This window comes from Ixodes scapularis, unplaced genomic scaffold (genome assembly GCF_016920785.2).
Source record: "Ixodes scapularis isolate PalLabHiFi unplaced genomic scaffold, ASM1692078v2 PGA_scaffold0__279_contigs__length_252992795, whole genome shotgun sequence".
NCBI lineage: Eukaryota > Metazoa > Arthropoda > Arachnida > Ixodida > Ixodidae > Ixodes > Ixodes scapularis.
The window spans coordinates 136664399-136679005 of record NW_024609835.1 but is presented as its reverse complement, the minus strand read 5'-3'; the positions used below and the strand labels follow the sequence as shown (position 1 = coordinate 136679005).

The 14607-nt window shown below is 43.1% G+C and overlaps 1 protein-coding gene across 2 annotated transcripts in view; it reads right to left on the bottom strand.

Annotated features, from left to right (window-relative positions):
* The window catches only part of LOC8035728 (roundabout homolog 1), a 219573-nt gene that overhangs the window by 19244 nt on the left and 185722 nt on the right, over positions 1 to 14607 (bottom strand). For both annotated transcript variants that reach the window (XM_029995107.3, XM_029995108.3), the window contains exons 4-11: positions 11992 to 12130; positions 9045 to 9172; positions 8474 to 8598; positions 3458 to 3818; positions 2273 to 2524; positions 1955 to 2134; positions 1059 to 1183; positions 302 to 527 (exon numbers count right to left, since the gene is read on the bottom strand). In XM_029995107.3, coding sequence (XP_029850967.2) covers positions 302 to 527; positions 1059 to 1183; positions 1955 to 2134; positions 2273 to 2524; positions 3458 to 3818; positions 8474 to 8598; positions 9045 to 9172; positions 11992 to 12130 — 1536 coding nt within the window. The remainder of the gene's footprint in view (positions 1 to 301; positions 528 to 1058; positions 1184 to 1954; positions 2135 to 2272; positions 2525 to 3457; positions 3819 to 8473; positions 8599 to 9044; positions 9173 to 11991; positions 12131 to 14607) is intronic.

Sequence of the window (14607 nt, the reverse complement as noted above, 5' to 3'; positions counted from 1 at the left end):
CAGAACTCTAGTTATAACTAGATGTAGCTCTTTTTTTATCTTTGCCATCAAACTTCGGTCAGCACCAGTGCCAATGAAATTTTTAAAACCCAGATAGATCTATAGCGCATATACATGCCAAAGGAGCTCATACAATCTATAGAGAAGGTTAGTTTTGTATCAGTTGCAATTAATCTATTTACACTCTAGTCCATTGGCTATTTGTTACCTAAGTTGTTCTTTGTAGCCTAGAAGCCCAAATTGTTTTCTTGTGGGCTTGAAACTTTCTTCCTGATTATACAGTTTCAAGCCTTTCTCTCACCGTCCTCCAATGTCTGGACACTTCTTGAGTTGCTAGGTGGTCCTTCCACACTCTTGTAGAACGGTACCAAGAAGAACTCATACTTTGCATATGGCCTGAGATCGTTGAGGATGTAGGACGAGGCTCCTCCGTTGAGCACAGTCACCATGTTGTAGCTCTGCAATCCTTCGCTCACATCTCGAAATCGAATGTAGAATCCCTCCACATAATCCTTATCTCCTTGAATCTGTATTTTGAGTGAAATAACACATACATTGCAGTATAGGAAGGGGGGGGGGGGAGGTTGATTTACATTTCAATGGCATCACTGCCATTGTTTCAGAAATATAAATTTCCACAATGTACAAAATATTTCTTTCTGATAATTCTTGTCATTCTTAGGAACAACCTTAGAGAGTACATATTACAGCTAATGTGTTCTCAATCGTCAAGCTTCTATCTTCACTCATGAATTTTGTGCATTCATTATGCACTTTGCCAAATGTTTCAGTATCTTCTCCTGCCCGATTTAGATAAACACTTTCACCTGAGAAGTGCAGAGGTAAACTAGCCCATGACAAAGTACTACACATTGAGTACTGCTGTGTACACATTATCGGAATAACTCCAAGGTAGCGTGAGTAATTCATTAACAAGCTTCATATATTTTCAACAAAAGCAGCTAAGTTATTTTAGCTCATCATATCCGGAAAGTTCGCTTTAAGTTTTGTCCTACAAGCTGTCATAACGTGAAGCTGTCAGAAGAGGTTGTTCATACCCTCCAGGTGAGTTTTACAGCGGTGGAGCTTGCAGCACGCATGTCCATTAGAGTCACCATGCAAGAGGTCAACTTGGCCCGAGCTTCATCCAGATTGTACTCGGGAAGAAAATGAGGAGCTAACCCTGAAACATGAGACACTCCAATTATTTTCAGGTCTTCGGTAAAAGCTAGGAATAATAAAAGATAACAAAGATCCATCAACAATTCACTCATCCGGTCGTGAAGAATGTATTTAGGGAGATGTTCATCTTTGCATGAGGGAACGATGTCAAGATTAATTAAGCCCGTCCAAACATGTTCTAAGATCTACATGGTTCAACGTTATAGCGATATAAATTAGAAGTGCAAACATGGGCATGACTGTTCAATTACTGCACAATAGCTCTACTGTGTCATGAATGAAGAAAGAATAAAAAAATTAAAATGGGGACAACACAACCACAACTAATTCCTCTGATAATGAATATGGAATTCAAGCTTGTATCGAAGTACATAGTATTTAGCTTGAGAAAAACCTGGAGTAGGATATAGTAGCCTGTTTTAGCTAAGAGGGTTTCATGTGCCCCCAGTAATTTCATGCAACACTTCACACCAGCTATTCCATTTTTTAGTTCAGGTGACTTGTGCTATTTTATTTAGAAAAATAGTCAAATTTGGGCGTTCGACGTGCCAAAGCAAACGACGGACATCTGGCACGCAACAGCGAAGGTCTGAAGATTGATTTCGACCACATGGGCATCTTTTGACGTGCAAGTGAAAGCTCGGCTGCACGCCTTCTCTGCAATTAGTCTCCGTCAGATTGCGAGCATCTCGGCCGTGATTCGGATCCGCCATCTTCGCCTTAAAGCCACCAAGGCGGCTAGAACAACAATAAATGAATAAATAGTACCTACCTAAAGTGCGTATGGTATCAGAGGCAGGACTTGGTGGCCCCAAACCGTGAGAATTTTCAGCTCGAATGATGAAGATGTAGCGCGAGTCAGGCCGCAGTGGTTGAATGGTGTATGTTTCAGAGAGCACACGATGTGCTCCTGAAACCCAGCCACTTTGCAGATCGCTGCTGTAGTATTCAACTGAAATAGACAAGTACACTGCTGAGCCTTTCTTTTTCTGAGGCTTCATACTAGGTGTTATTCCATCTGTCAAGGCTTAAACGAGGGTGAAGGATCTTAAACATCAACATAAATCAGTGCAGTGCCCAGCGGCCTTACTCGTGTATCCTTTCAACGAGGACTCTCCGACTTTTTCGCTGCGCCTCCAGGTGAGGGTGATAGAAGTTTCGCTTATGTTGACAACAACGGGTTTGGAAGGAGGCCCAGGGAAAGTGGAGGGATCCGGGGACCGGTGGAAGTTGACATTGGGGTTGTGTGGAGACTCGACAGTCAGAGAGGCCGTCCAGGAAGTCTCTCCACTCTCGCTGGATGCTGTGCAGGTGTACATTCCACTGTCCAGAATTTGTAAACCTAGAAATTGAATAAAAAATTCAATAATAATGTGCTTGAGGGAGGATCTGTTTTATATTAGAAATATTATTTACAGGGTCCCCAAATAAGTCCTTGTTTGACCAAAAGCACTCCTGGCAAGTCGAATGTATTATGCGGGAGACTCCCGAATTTTGAACATTTCGTATGGTTTTAGAATTGACGAAAATCTCTCGAAAAATGCAAATTACTGCCGCCCTCCACTCTCCTCCTCGCACTTAAACAAGGAGTTTTTGCCGTCGCAAAAGACGGGAGCAATGGTAGTTAGGACCAGTATTTTTTTTAATGTAGTGGATGCGCTAGCTTCGAACAAGAATTTTTTTGGGAAAGATAGTATAGTAGCATTGCCACACTGCCATTCAATGAGATCTAACACCATTGAGTTACCAAAGAGACCGAAGCTGTTTTACCAAAGTACATTCACAGGCTCATCAAAGAGCACCCATTAAGAAGGTTAGTCAATTTCTAGCATCTTAAATTTTCCCTAAAAATGTGAGTTCAGCATTTTGTGGGAAAGGAAAATGTCAGATCCTCACACAGGTTCTTTGTCAACCGGTTTTATTTTATATCACTCTGTGTAAAGTAGGGGAAAGGATCTATAAATAATAAATATGAAATATATTCATCATGCGTGCCATAGGAGAACCACTAATAGGGAGTTCATGCCTTATGTTTATTGATCGTGTTTACTTACGCTTGGTTCTATGTGCTGCATTATCGGAAGAAAAGCAACACTCGATGACACGTTGTAATCATTCGTAACTGTACTTATCATCCTTAACATCTTCATACTAGCCTACGCCCGAAGTCAGCGGTGCCTATATTAACACATGCTTTCAAATAAACCCGGTTCACAACCTACTATGGCTCGACTGCCGTGCATCAAACACCAGCCAATAATCATACACAACTTACCGTTAATCCTCAATGTTCCCGACTGAAGGATCACAAATCTGGGCCTAGTATCTGTCTGCAAGGGGACTGCATTGTACTGCCAGCGCACCGTCGGGGTTGGTTTGCCTGTCGCTTCACATGGCATGATGGCCGCAGTGTTGATTGGCAGCGTCTGGTTGGCCGGACCCAAACGAATGACCGGCGGTGGGAGGTCGGCCATTGCAGTAACCTCCAAGTGGCCCTTTGCCATTGAAGACCCCACGACAGAAAGTGCAGAGCAGGTGTAGTAGCCCCTGTCTTCTTTGCGCACACTCGAGATGACCAAAGTACCCTCGTTCGTGACTGAGAACCTGCCGTGTGACTTTCCGGGGAACATGAGCACCTGTCGTAGGAGAGCCAAGAAAGCGTCGGTCAGTTTGAGTGTTTTGTGAAAGAGCAAACCCGGCAGGCTCATACTAATAGTTTTCAATTTTCAATAGTTGAATGGTTTAAAGCTCCTGAACTTCGGACTTTCTTTTAATATGCGTTAAAATATTACAGTACATTAATTTATAAAGCCGTACTCCTCCAGAAATGACAAGCTCTGAAAACAAAGAATTTTTTTTTTCTTTCTCAACTGGACAAAAGTTATTTGTTTAGAACAGTGGTTTTATATCACAGATGTTTTGGGGACCCCTTCTGGACCGGCGGAAGTGAGGGGGGACCCATCTGCCGGGAAGCAGGGGGCAGTATTGAACGATTACAATGACAAAATGGTAAATGAAGGAAACTAAATGCATGGAAACCAACTTTGCAGCCCTCGAGCAAAGAATATAGCAACCCTATTCACTCAGTGCACATGGCTTCACCTGTTTAACTTTGTAGGGCAGCCAGCATAAATAAAAGAAAAGTTTTAGTGCTTGGCTCGACTGATGGTCTAAGACTCCAGGGACCCCAAAAAAGCCTCCAGGGACCCCAAAGGGTCCTCAGACTTCCATTTGAGAACCACTGGTTTAGAATATCTGAACCTACTTTTATTTATGTCTGAATACTGCTAACCCCTTTTGGAGGCTGTGGTCTCTATGTAAGCTTGTACTGTATTTTGTACTACACTGGGGGATGGTCCAATGGACCTTTTTCAAAAAGGGCTCTGAACCTGCGCACGCTTTCCTCTCGCAGCGGCGAAAGCTCGAACTTCGGTTGACGTCAGGAAGAATGGTTGCATTACCTCTCCTGCCTGTTCCGCGACCCGGATCAGCTGCAGAGAACGCAGGAAATGTATCGCAGCTCCCATTCTACACACCAACTGTAGTTGGAGTTTTAACCACTTGGTGTCGTCTTTATGTGGAAAAGATTTATTGCGCCCTGCGTCTTGCTGCTTCCAGACGGGAAAATTGCGCCCAACCGCACCAAAACAAAGAAATCAACGAACGAATAGGTTTTTGGAAAAAATTATATTTTCATCTGGCAACTGTGAAACTCTAGCGGGTTTCGCCATCACAGTCCAATCTAGGTTCCGGCGCCGCGGTATTGTATGACACATAAATTTTACTGATTTTCGTGCCGTAGCACGGTTTTAACAGTTTTCAGTGATGTGATTGGCCTAAACCGTTTTGGAGCACCTTCTGGAGCAGCGAAAACAGAGTTTTGGAGCAGCAAAACTGGCTTTTGGAGCAGCTAAAACAGTGCTTCGGAGCAGCGAAAGTGGCTTTTGGAGCAGATATTCTTAGAAAAAAATATTAATTTTAGGTGGTGGACAAACGAAGGACACATTGCTCGCCGCAATCAACCAATTATTGTCAAGATAGACCACCTGGGAGTCTTTCAACATGTAACTGAAATGCCAATGACATATAACACATTTTGCAATGCTTCAGGTAAATGATACGAATATATCGGACGAAACTCCACATATTAAAATTTATTTGAAAATGACCAGCTTAGTAGTAAATAGAGAGTTTTAGTAGATCGTTTTCGAAGGCCCGCTACAGCTACAGGCGCGCTTCAGAGCATGCATCAGAGAGGTAGCGCGAGCTCCCGCTACAAATTGCGTGACCCGAAAACATGATCTACCAAAACTCTCTATTATCACATCACTGTGTTGACTAGTAATATAATAAATGGAAGCAGTCTCTAACTGATGAAACACCTAACTACTGCCGTGTAATGCGAAATTGTCGCGCGAGCGGAGATGGCTGTTCGATCAAAACCATGCCACTCCGCTCCGTCTCCGACTAATTCCAATAATTGTATGCAAATTGTAACTGTCCAACATACAAAAAAAAAAAAGTTTAGCGGCACGTACTTGCCAGTCCGGCAGGCGAGGTACAAGCTAAACACAGAAAAAAAAAGAACCTGAGCGCTTTGATGCAAGACATCGCGAGTCAGGGTCAAAAAGTTCTTGGAGCGCTTTGTGCAACGACTGAACTCGAGACAAATAAGCACGCTGTGCGGGTTCAGCATGCGGACATTGCCTTCTTTGCTTTATCTCACTTTTCTTCACCAACATCTTTCGCGGATGATTTTTCACGTACCGGGGTACGTCTCGAAAGAAAGCCTACCGAGAGAAACCTAGACAATCAATACTTCGACACTGCAGTCTTCGAGCTAAAGGGATGTTTGGAGTAGCGTATTAAACAAGAACAGGATTGTTGATGAACATGCGGCAGTCCTTCCGTTTCAGTTTGGAAAGTGCCATAACTGCAGTGACGTGGAGATGGCAACACCCGACGCCGCGCGACCATGGTGGCTGGCAGGCAGGGATCAAATATAGTTTGGCCACGGCCGTTGCTTTCAGGAGCGAGTGCTTCAGCCCATAAAGTAACCCCCGCCGCGCAAAAACATGGTTTCGTTTCACAGCATGACGGCAGGGGTGGTACCCAGCACGCTAGCATAGGAGATTCCGCACACGCCCACGTTTATCATTGAATTTTTTTTTAAAAAGACGGGAGACGAGAGACGGCGGGAAAAATCATGCAAGGCCGGATGAACGATTGATGCAGGGTACTTTGTGTCGGATGGCTGCTTGCACCACCTAGCTTATGCGTTCTCAATCACGGTACCCAGTTTAGTTTCGGTTTTCAAAGGCGACCAAAATTGGTCCTTTGGCGGAGGCTTGGCGCAGATTACCCACATTTTGGCAAAATGTTGCAGGAATTAGCAGGGTTAGCCCCTTGGCGCAGTTTGACGCAATTGGCGCAGCAATGACATCACTGAGTTTTAGTTGAATTTCGAAGCGCACTACTGAAATTATTCAGATAAAAGCGCATCAGAAAAACGGGGACAACGAAGACAATACAGCACAAAGGGATACTCACACCTGAAATAGTTATTGAAAACACGCAATTATTTTAGACAGAATCGCCCTCCCCGCATAAAAAGGCGAATTCCTTATCGGTAATGTGCACCTTCGGTGCACATTACCGATAAGTTACAGATTACCGATTACCGACGCAGCTTTCCTCTTCTGCCAGTCTTATATTGTACAATAATGTTTTTAAATAAAACGTTTAGCTAATTAGTACTCTGTGTTGTTGTGTCCTCTTTTGCCCCGTTTTTCTGAGGAGCTTTCGTCCGAATGAATATGAACCAACTAGCCCAATCAACCATTTTGTTACTGCAGATTAACAAGCGCAAGCAATTCTTTTTTTTGCATGCCTAGGTTCAGAAATGTGCACTGTTCTATGGAAATGTGCTGGCACATAGTTCCCATCTCATTAGCATGCTTGGTCGGGACTGCGTGATTAGAAATTGTTGCCTTTTTTCATGTCAAATGATGCGAATCCTCGATCAGACTATACTCGTTAAAGAGTCTGCATTAGGAAGCCCAGAATATTTATATTGAATATGCTTTTGTCTACTAACTTGAACTTTCCGGCAACTATCACAACCGAAGAAAAACAAAGCAAATCAGACATTGGATGTTTCCACAGTAAAAGGTCGTCAGAAAGTGTCATTGCAAATAAAATGTTTGTGGCAGTTCATGTTGTCTTCAGCAATTATGAGGCCCAGACAATGCTGATTTTTATATCACAAGAGAAGACCTTGTATAGTGCCAATTTACCTATCTTTATTATCAGACTCTAAAGGTGAAATTGATGCTCTACTTCGACTTTTCTATGGTGATAGTTAGCGCGCTTACCTCAATCCTGCTATCCTTCGTCACCTAGCACAAATAGAGTCAAAACACGAATTTGACTAAGTTTATGGGATAGCATAACAGTCGAAGGGAAATTAGGCTAGTAGTACAGAATGACTGCTAACTTTGCTGTTCTCAACTGGCGTCACGCAACTGATTACATGAATGCATGCCGGCATCATTAATAGAGAACTATACCAGATTGCTCCAAACTTACATTGTGCTGCTCAAAAGTAAACTTTCTTATACAAAGGTGCTCGAAAATGAGGTTTTCTTCTGCTTCAGAGATTACTCCAAACTCCAAACTGGCTGAACAACCCCTGTCCCCTGCATACACTACATAGATTTTTTTTTTGTATACTCAGCTATTAGCCTTCATCGCCACTCACAATCGCAATTTATATGCCGTTTTGAGAGCATATCTAGCATGTCTCCTATGTTGATTAAAACTGTCAGTTGCAAGAAAGGGTTAATTTGCCTAGATATTTCATTTTTTGTCCTCATTTTTCGCACCATTCTTTAATATATCTTTCCCCTTTTCGTTTTATGCTGTCACATTTTTCAAACCATTTGTTTGGTGGAGTAGCCAAGCAAGAAAGAAAAGAAGTTTAGGCAATTATTAAAAAAAATTGCCTGAATTTTATTTTTCTCTGACCGTATACTCACATGCTCTCTTCTTGTCATCTGCTACTTTTATAGATCAACAATGAAGATGTCAACTCAAATGGTATCCTTTAACTGGCTAAATATTTTTGTCGCGCATTTTATTGTTAATACAGTCAACATAAGTTAAGGTGCCTGAAATAAATTAATGGGATGAAGAGGAAGACAAAGAAAGGACAGAGAAGTTTAAGATTGAAAGAAAAGTTATGGTTCAGGGTATGCAAAAACCATGATCGCAAGAGAAGATGCAATGTCACCTGGTCACCCTCTCTGGTCCAGAAGACAGATGGTTGAGGATTACCGGTCGCAAAGCAGTCGAATTTGGCAACGCCATTCAGCCCCACTTTCTGGTCTTCAGGTGTCAGTCTGAATGAGGGGCGAGCTGGAAGCATGGGTTATCGATTAAAATAGGCTTTTTACCTCAATGCTCCAGGTTGCAAAGTACTGTAGGGTGCAAGTCTCTTTGCATCGTCATTTTTTTCCTACCTGCCAAGTTTACCAGTGGACAAGTTTTAACTTCTGTCAATATCTAAGTTGGCAATGTGAGATTTCAAGTTAACTTTTAAAAACTGGTCTATGCAGCTTGTTTTTGACTTCATCGGTTTGTATTTATGGCAATAGCTTTGTCACTGCAGCCAGCATATTTTAGTTACAACATACTTGCAGAAAGCTGTAAAAAAATATCAGGTGTGTTTGAATTTTTTTTTTATTTCTAAGAATGAACAAAAAACACACACACATTGTAAACGATACAGGAAATTATAAAATTAGATAGTCCAATGTAATAAAAAAAAAAACATTAAGTATCAGGTGCACTCTGACACTCACAATGCACGGTGAGACTAGCAGATGCTGAAACGGAGCCAACGAAGTTCTCAGATTCACAGATGTAGGTTCCCTCATCCATGGGCGAGACATTCTGTATGCGTAGGTTCTTGTTTTCCTGGATGGAGGCTCTAAAATACAAAATCCATAAAAAAACTTTAGACCTTATTTAGGCGAATAATAACATACAAATTATAAAATCAAGATGCAAAATAAATGGCACTTGTTTGTCTCAAAACTTATGGATATCAGATTAGTGATCAGCCCGCCTTGCTATGTCAAGGGCATTGTGTCCTTGCCTGACACAGAAAGCTTCTAGGGTGTGGTGGACTTTTAATTACTAGGTTTTATATTTTTGAAGATAAATAAGCTGCATGTGTGCAATTTGAAAGAGAAATTGAGTGATGTGTGCTATATCTAATATTAAAATGCAAAGACAAATTAATATTGATGTACCCAAAATTTTCTTTTTACTTTCAAGATATGTCTAATTAGAATTTTTTCCACACGCCTTCAATTTTTTAGCTTAATTTGTGGGTGAATGAAGAAATAAATAAAGTAAAGCAAAAAAAAAATGCTGTATGGATTTAGAAGAAAGAACAGAAGCGGTGAACATAAAGAAAACGAGAGAAAGAGAGGAAAGAGAATTATAAAGGGATAAAGAAGAAAGCAGTCCAGCTAAAGCTTTGAATTGAGCAAGCTTGTTCGCAATTTCAAAGGCGTTAGGATGCCCCAAAAGAAAAACAGAGACAAAAAAGAGACACACGTCCGTGTTGTTTGTCCCTCTCCGTCATTGTATTTTGTGCACCTTTTTAATGCCTTTGAAAGCAGACTAGCCTTTGCCAACGTGGCGCGTAGCTTGGTAAATGCATTAAGGCCCGCTCAAACTTTTGCCACCGAGCACGACCGAGAGAGACGAGACTCGTTAAAACCTCTTGAATTTTCTTAGGACGAGAGAACACGCTGGCACGCTGGTGCTATCTATGCTGTAACCCTGGAACTGCATTTCACAAGAGCGAAGGTTTTTCGGTATTTCCGAGGTCAAATGTGCATAATACCTATAAGAAAGACTCGTTTATAACGTTGACAAAAGTTTTTTTGAGCCAAGAAAGAAAGGATAATGCGCGAGAGAAATAGAAAATATGCCGGGCCGCCACGTTTACACTGCTACCTAATAGATGGCGCCAGTGTGTCCTCTTGTTGTAAGAGGTTTTAAGGAACTCAGCTTTAAGAGGTCGCAAGAGTGTGAACGGGCCTTTAGGGTAAAAGAATAACCTGGGTTCCCGTTTTATGAAAGTATCCTGATTTTTGGGTGTTAGGACTTTTTCAAGTGATATATTTACCAGCTTCAGAATATCAGAGCTCTGCAAAGTGATTAATTCGAAAGTTTGATACATTTAGCCTGGTTAACATTTAAAAATATTTTATACCTCGATGGGTGAAAGAGAAAGTAAAGGGTTTAAAAGTGGCAATAAATATTTTCTATTTTGATAGGTTTTTCTATTAGTACTCTTATGAATAGATATTTTTCATTGGAAAAAAATGTATTTCGATAGCTTCCTTTAGACTTTTTGTGTAATTTAATGAAACAGTGCACAAAAATTGAGGTTACTACAACAACGAACAGTTGTGTATAAATACGTATTATAATCAGTAGAATACCCTCTCAGAAACAAAGCTCCAGCTAAATATCAAGTATTTGTCAGCGCGTGCATGGCATTCTTTTTGTTACCTTCAAAACACAGTGAAAGGGTGCACTGTGGCTCCTATGTTTTCTTTTCTTAATTTCTTAATTCTTCTTTTTTCTTTCGCTTTTCACTCTCTCTTTCGTGCTTCCTCTCCGAAACGTGTCTCGGCGCTGCTTTTGTGAGGCTTTCCCCCACTAACACTCACAGTGGGGTGAAGCCAGCTCGCGGGAGTATAACGGCGCTTTCCCTTTTAGACACACGCGCTTTCAGACGTTTTTAATTGGTCGTAGAACTACTGAGAGTAGGGTGCCTCGGTATTTGTCTGGCTCAGGATAGAGACATATTTTGTCGCACCAAGTGTCGCTAGCGCGCGAAGGAGCAAAGCTTTAAGGATACTTTAGGTGGTAGATGGCATCAAACATTAGCTTCGTGTCTGAGTTGAGACCACGGTGCAAGATAATACTCTTCAGGTGAGGACAGCGCGCTCCTCGCAACGTGCAGATAAAGTTCGCTTTTCACTCTTTCGCTTTCTCTCTCTCACTATGGTTTCAAGCGGCGCCGGCAGATGACTCGTCGACCCGTGGGCACGGCAAAGACGGCTCGTGCCGCCTCATGCTCCACACGCGCAGAGCTCCAGCGAGGTTGTCGCGATCGTGCAGAAAGACCACGGTTAACCGGGGTGTCATGGCAACGAGATAATTTTTTTCGCTCTCACACAGTTTCGCCGTTTGGCCGCCGGCGACACTGTCAGCCGTGGGCACGGTGGCCGCAGAATAATGCAGCCTTTCGGATGCCCGTCGACCGAAGACTATCTGATTCCTCGCGCCGCGCGTTCAGCCCCGCCGTGTCCTCACCTAAAGACTGTATCTTACACCGTGGTTGAGACGCACCGGAATGCGTGCACTTTGGGACACATAAAAGACAATGCGGCGGTAAAACGGCTCAGACATGTGCCTATTTATAGAGGCAGTTTGAGTGCGAGAGAGACTAGTGGCGCCCCCAACAGCCGCGAATTACAACTCATTAGTTCAGGATTGACACAAATACCAAACCAACTAACGATGTCAGTTGTTCAATTAAGAAAAAGAAACTATTTCCCACATTTTCGGTTCTGCAAAGAAATGTTTGTTATAAAAGAGTTTTGCCTCTTATGATAAATGCTTATCTCGCTACGCAATTATACCGGTTAGCCAGTCCATCTTCCTGTATTTACTTCGGAATGTTTTCACGTAGACTTCCTGAACACCTCAAAAAGCAATCACCTTCCGACGGGCATTTTCCCGTCCTGCCTCCTCCAGGTCACGGTGGGTTTCGGATCCCCGTTGACTTTGCATTGGAACTCCACGGCCTCGTCGGCAAGCGTCGTCACGTCTTCCGGCACACGAACGAAGTACGGCTTTGCTGTGGCAATAAAGATCACGTGTATCAGTTCCAGGTAATGATGAAACATGCTGGTAGTTAGGCGGAATGTCGCATCTGATAATATATCGTTTCTTTTTTAATCTGGCTCTTGAAAGTTGAGAGAGAGAACTAGCTTCGTCGTGATAACGTTGTCGGCTGCGGCGGACGACATAAAACGCTCGTGACGTAATAACTAGCGGCCTGATTAGCTAACATCCGCCAATTTTAGTTAAAAAAACTTTATTCAGCAGACACGCCCAAAGTATAAGATTGCTGCACGTCGTCGTTAAAAAAGGCCACAGCAGATGGGAGGAAATATTTGGTTAAAAGATTGACGTGCCTATAAGAAATGTTTGCTGCAAGTACTCGACCTAGTAGCCAGATCAATATAAGCGCCCGGCACGAAACCGAGGGGGGGGGGGGGGGGGCGGGGGGGGGGGGGGGGAAGGAAGGGGCCCAGCCCCCCCCCCCCCCGAAATCTTTCATTTTGCTGAAGCCTCCTCTCCCCCCTCCCCGTCATACAGCATTTGTCATGGGCGCACCCCCCCCCCCCCCGCCCCCCCTTCCCCCCGAACCAAAATCCTGGCTACGTGCCTGATGAGCGCACTGTCGACGTCATTAAGTTCGCTTTGCATGTACACCCGTGAGCGATATGAAGTTGAGCAGCCCTTTTCTTGTTTTTGACGCTCCTGCAAGTTTTAGAACAAGCTTTGTTCCATAAGAGGGCTAGAACTCAAAGTTTAGACCCCAAGCCACGTACCGTTTGAGACATTGAGAGTTAATATAGCTTTAGGGAGCCGTAAAACAGGCAGGAAAGCAGGTAAGGTGTTCATCTTCATATTGGCGGCGGGTGCACATTACGGTTACCATCCCCCTGCTAGCGAAATGCGGGTCACAAAGGGGGAGGGGGGGGGGGGCGGAGAGGCTAGAGAAATTTTCTTAACACGCACACCAGGAACCGAGGCTCTGTAAGCACATTTAATATCCTGTGCTGTTTATACATCTGCTAACTGTATTACAGCAATTAAGCTAAAATAATTTTCAGTCCCAGTGATATACCTTTTTATGCTAAATGTGTTCTTAAATGTGTCGAAGTTGAAAACAGAAAAATCTACTCTAGCAGAACTCAGTGCATCAAATGGAAATGAGAAACAGTAAACCTTTTTCGTCAACGCTTGCTTTTATCAACATGGTCCTACACAGATTTTTAGCATTATATTATTCTTTTTCGACCGTTGTAATGTTGCAGGCATTATGCCTTTCGGCTGTCTTCACTAAAAAAAAAAAGAAAAGAAATCAACAGCAAGCATTTCACACTGACGCAGCGATTTGAAAATAATTACAATATTTTATATTTAAGCTTTTGGTGTACAATTTTCTCTTACAATATTTTGCCACCAAGAGGAGAGTCACAACGGAGCATGCGCGTCGGGTCTCCTCCAAGAACGACGGTCGCTTCCGCAATGCTTGGATAGAAAATGGCGTAATATTGCGATTCACACGATTAGCAGTGCCCATTGCGCTTCCCCTTGCCCCGTTGTTCGACAGCACCATGAGTTGCAGAGTGAATCTTACTACAGTATGAAATGCGGGACATTTTGAAGATTTGGGAATTTCTTGCGGGACGCGAAACACGAGCCCTCAATGCGGGGCAGTCCCGCGAGTCGCGGGACGGTGGTCACCCTAGTGCACATACACTGCGTGCCAAAGTCGCCGCGAATTCAACATCGTCGCTTTTTTCACGTTTTGCTTCGAAAGGGCATTGGCGGGCGCCAAACTTTACTGCGTAAGTTAGTGCCTCAAGTAAGCACTTTCCATCACACTAGTGGTTTTAATGTCAACCTTCAAATTCTTAAAAAGAAAACAAGAAAATACAGGCGATTGCTTGTTTGCGTTAACAGTGCCATGCAGCGTTTACTTTGCACTTCTTTCGGCGGTAGTCAAATTCGGCCATGGGGCGCGATTTTTGTTTGTGTGCACAAAGTCAATTTTGTTATGTTATGTTTCTTATGTTTCGAGATGCAAACTTCTCCACTTCTTCGTCGTCGTAGGATTACAGTGCCCCTTTTATTTGTAAGCACGAGCCCGCCTTATTAAGTAGTGTTTTATTACTTTATAACTCAGTTCCCTTTTCATTCGTGACAACGTCGCGTCACTGCTCGATCAGTCTTGGGGAGGAGCGGAGGGGGGGGGGGGGGGGGGCGGGGAGGGGGGGGGGAGGGGGGGGGGAGGGGCGTTTTTTTGTACGAGTTTAGGCACCACAAGCCAGAATCGCCACTGTAGAGCACAAAGCACACTTCAGCCTTTGAAAATACAGCTACCCGGGTATACTTTAACGAAAGGCTAGAATATATAATTGAAAGGCGCTATTGCTTAGGCAGACGTCTAAAATGGTATAATATTAGTACCTTGATTTTTTCCAACAAAAACAATGCTGAAAAGGGGACAAGAAAAAAAAGCTGTAAGAACAGCTTAAC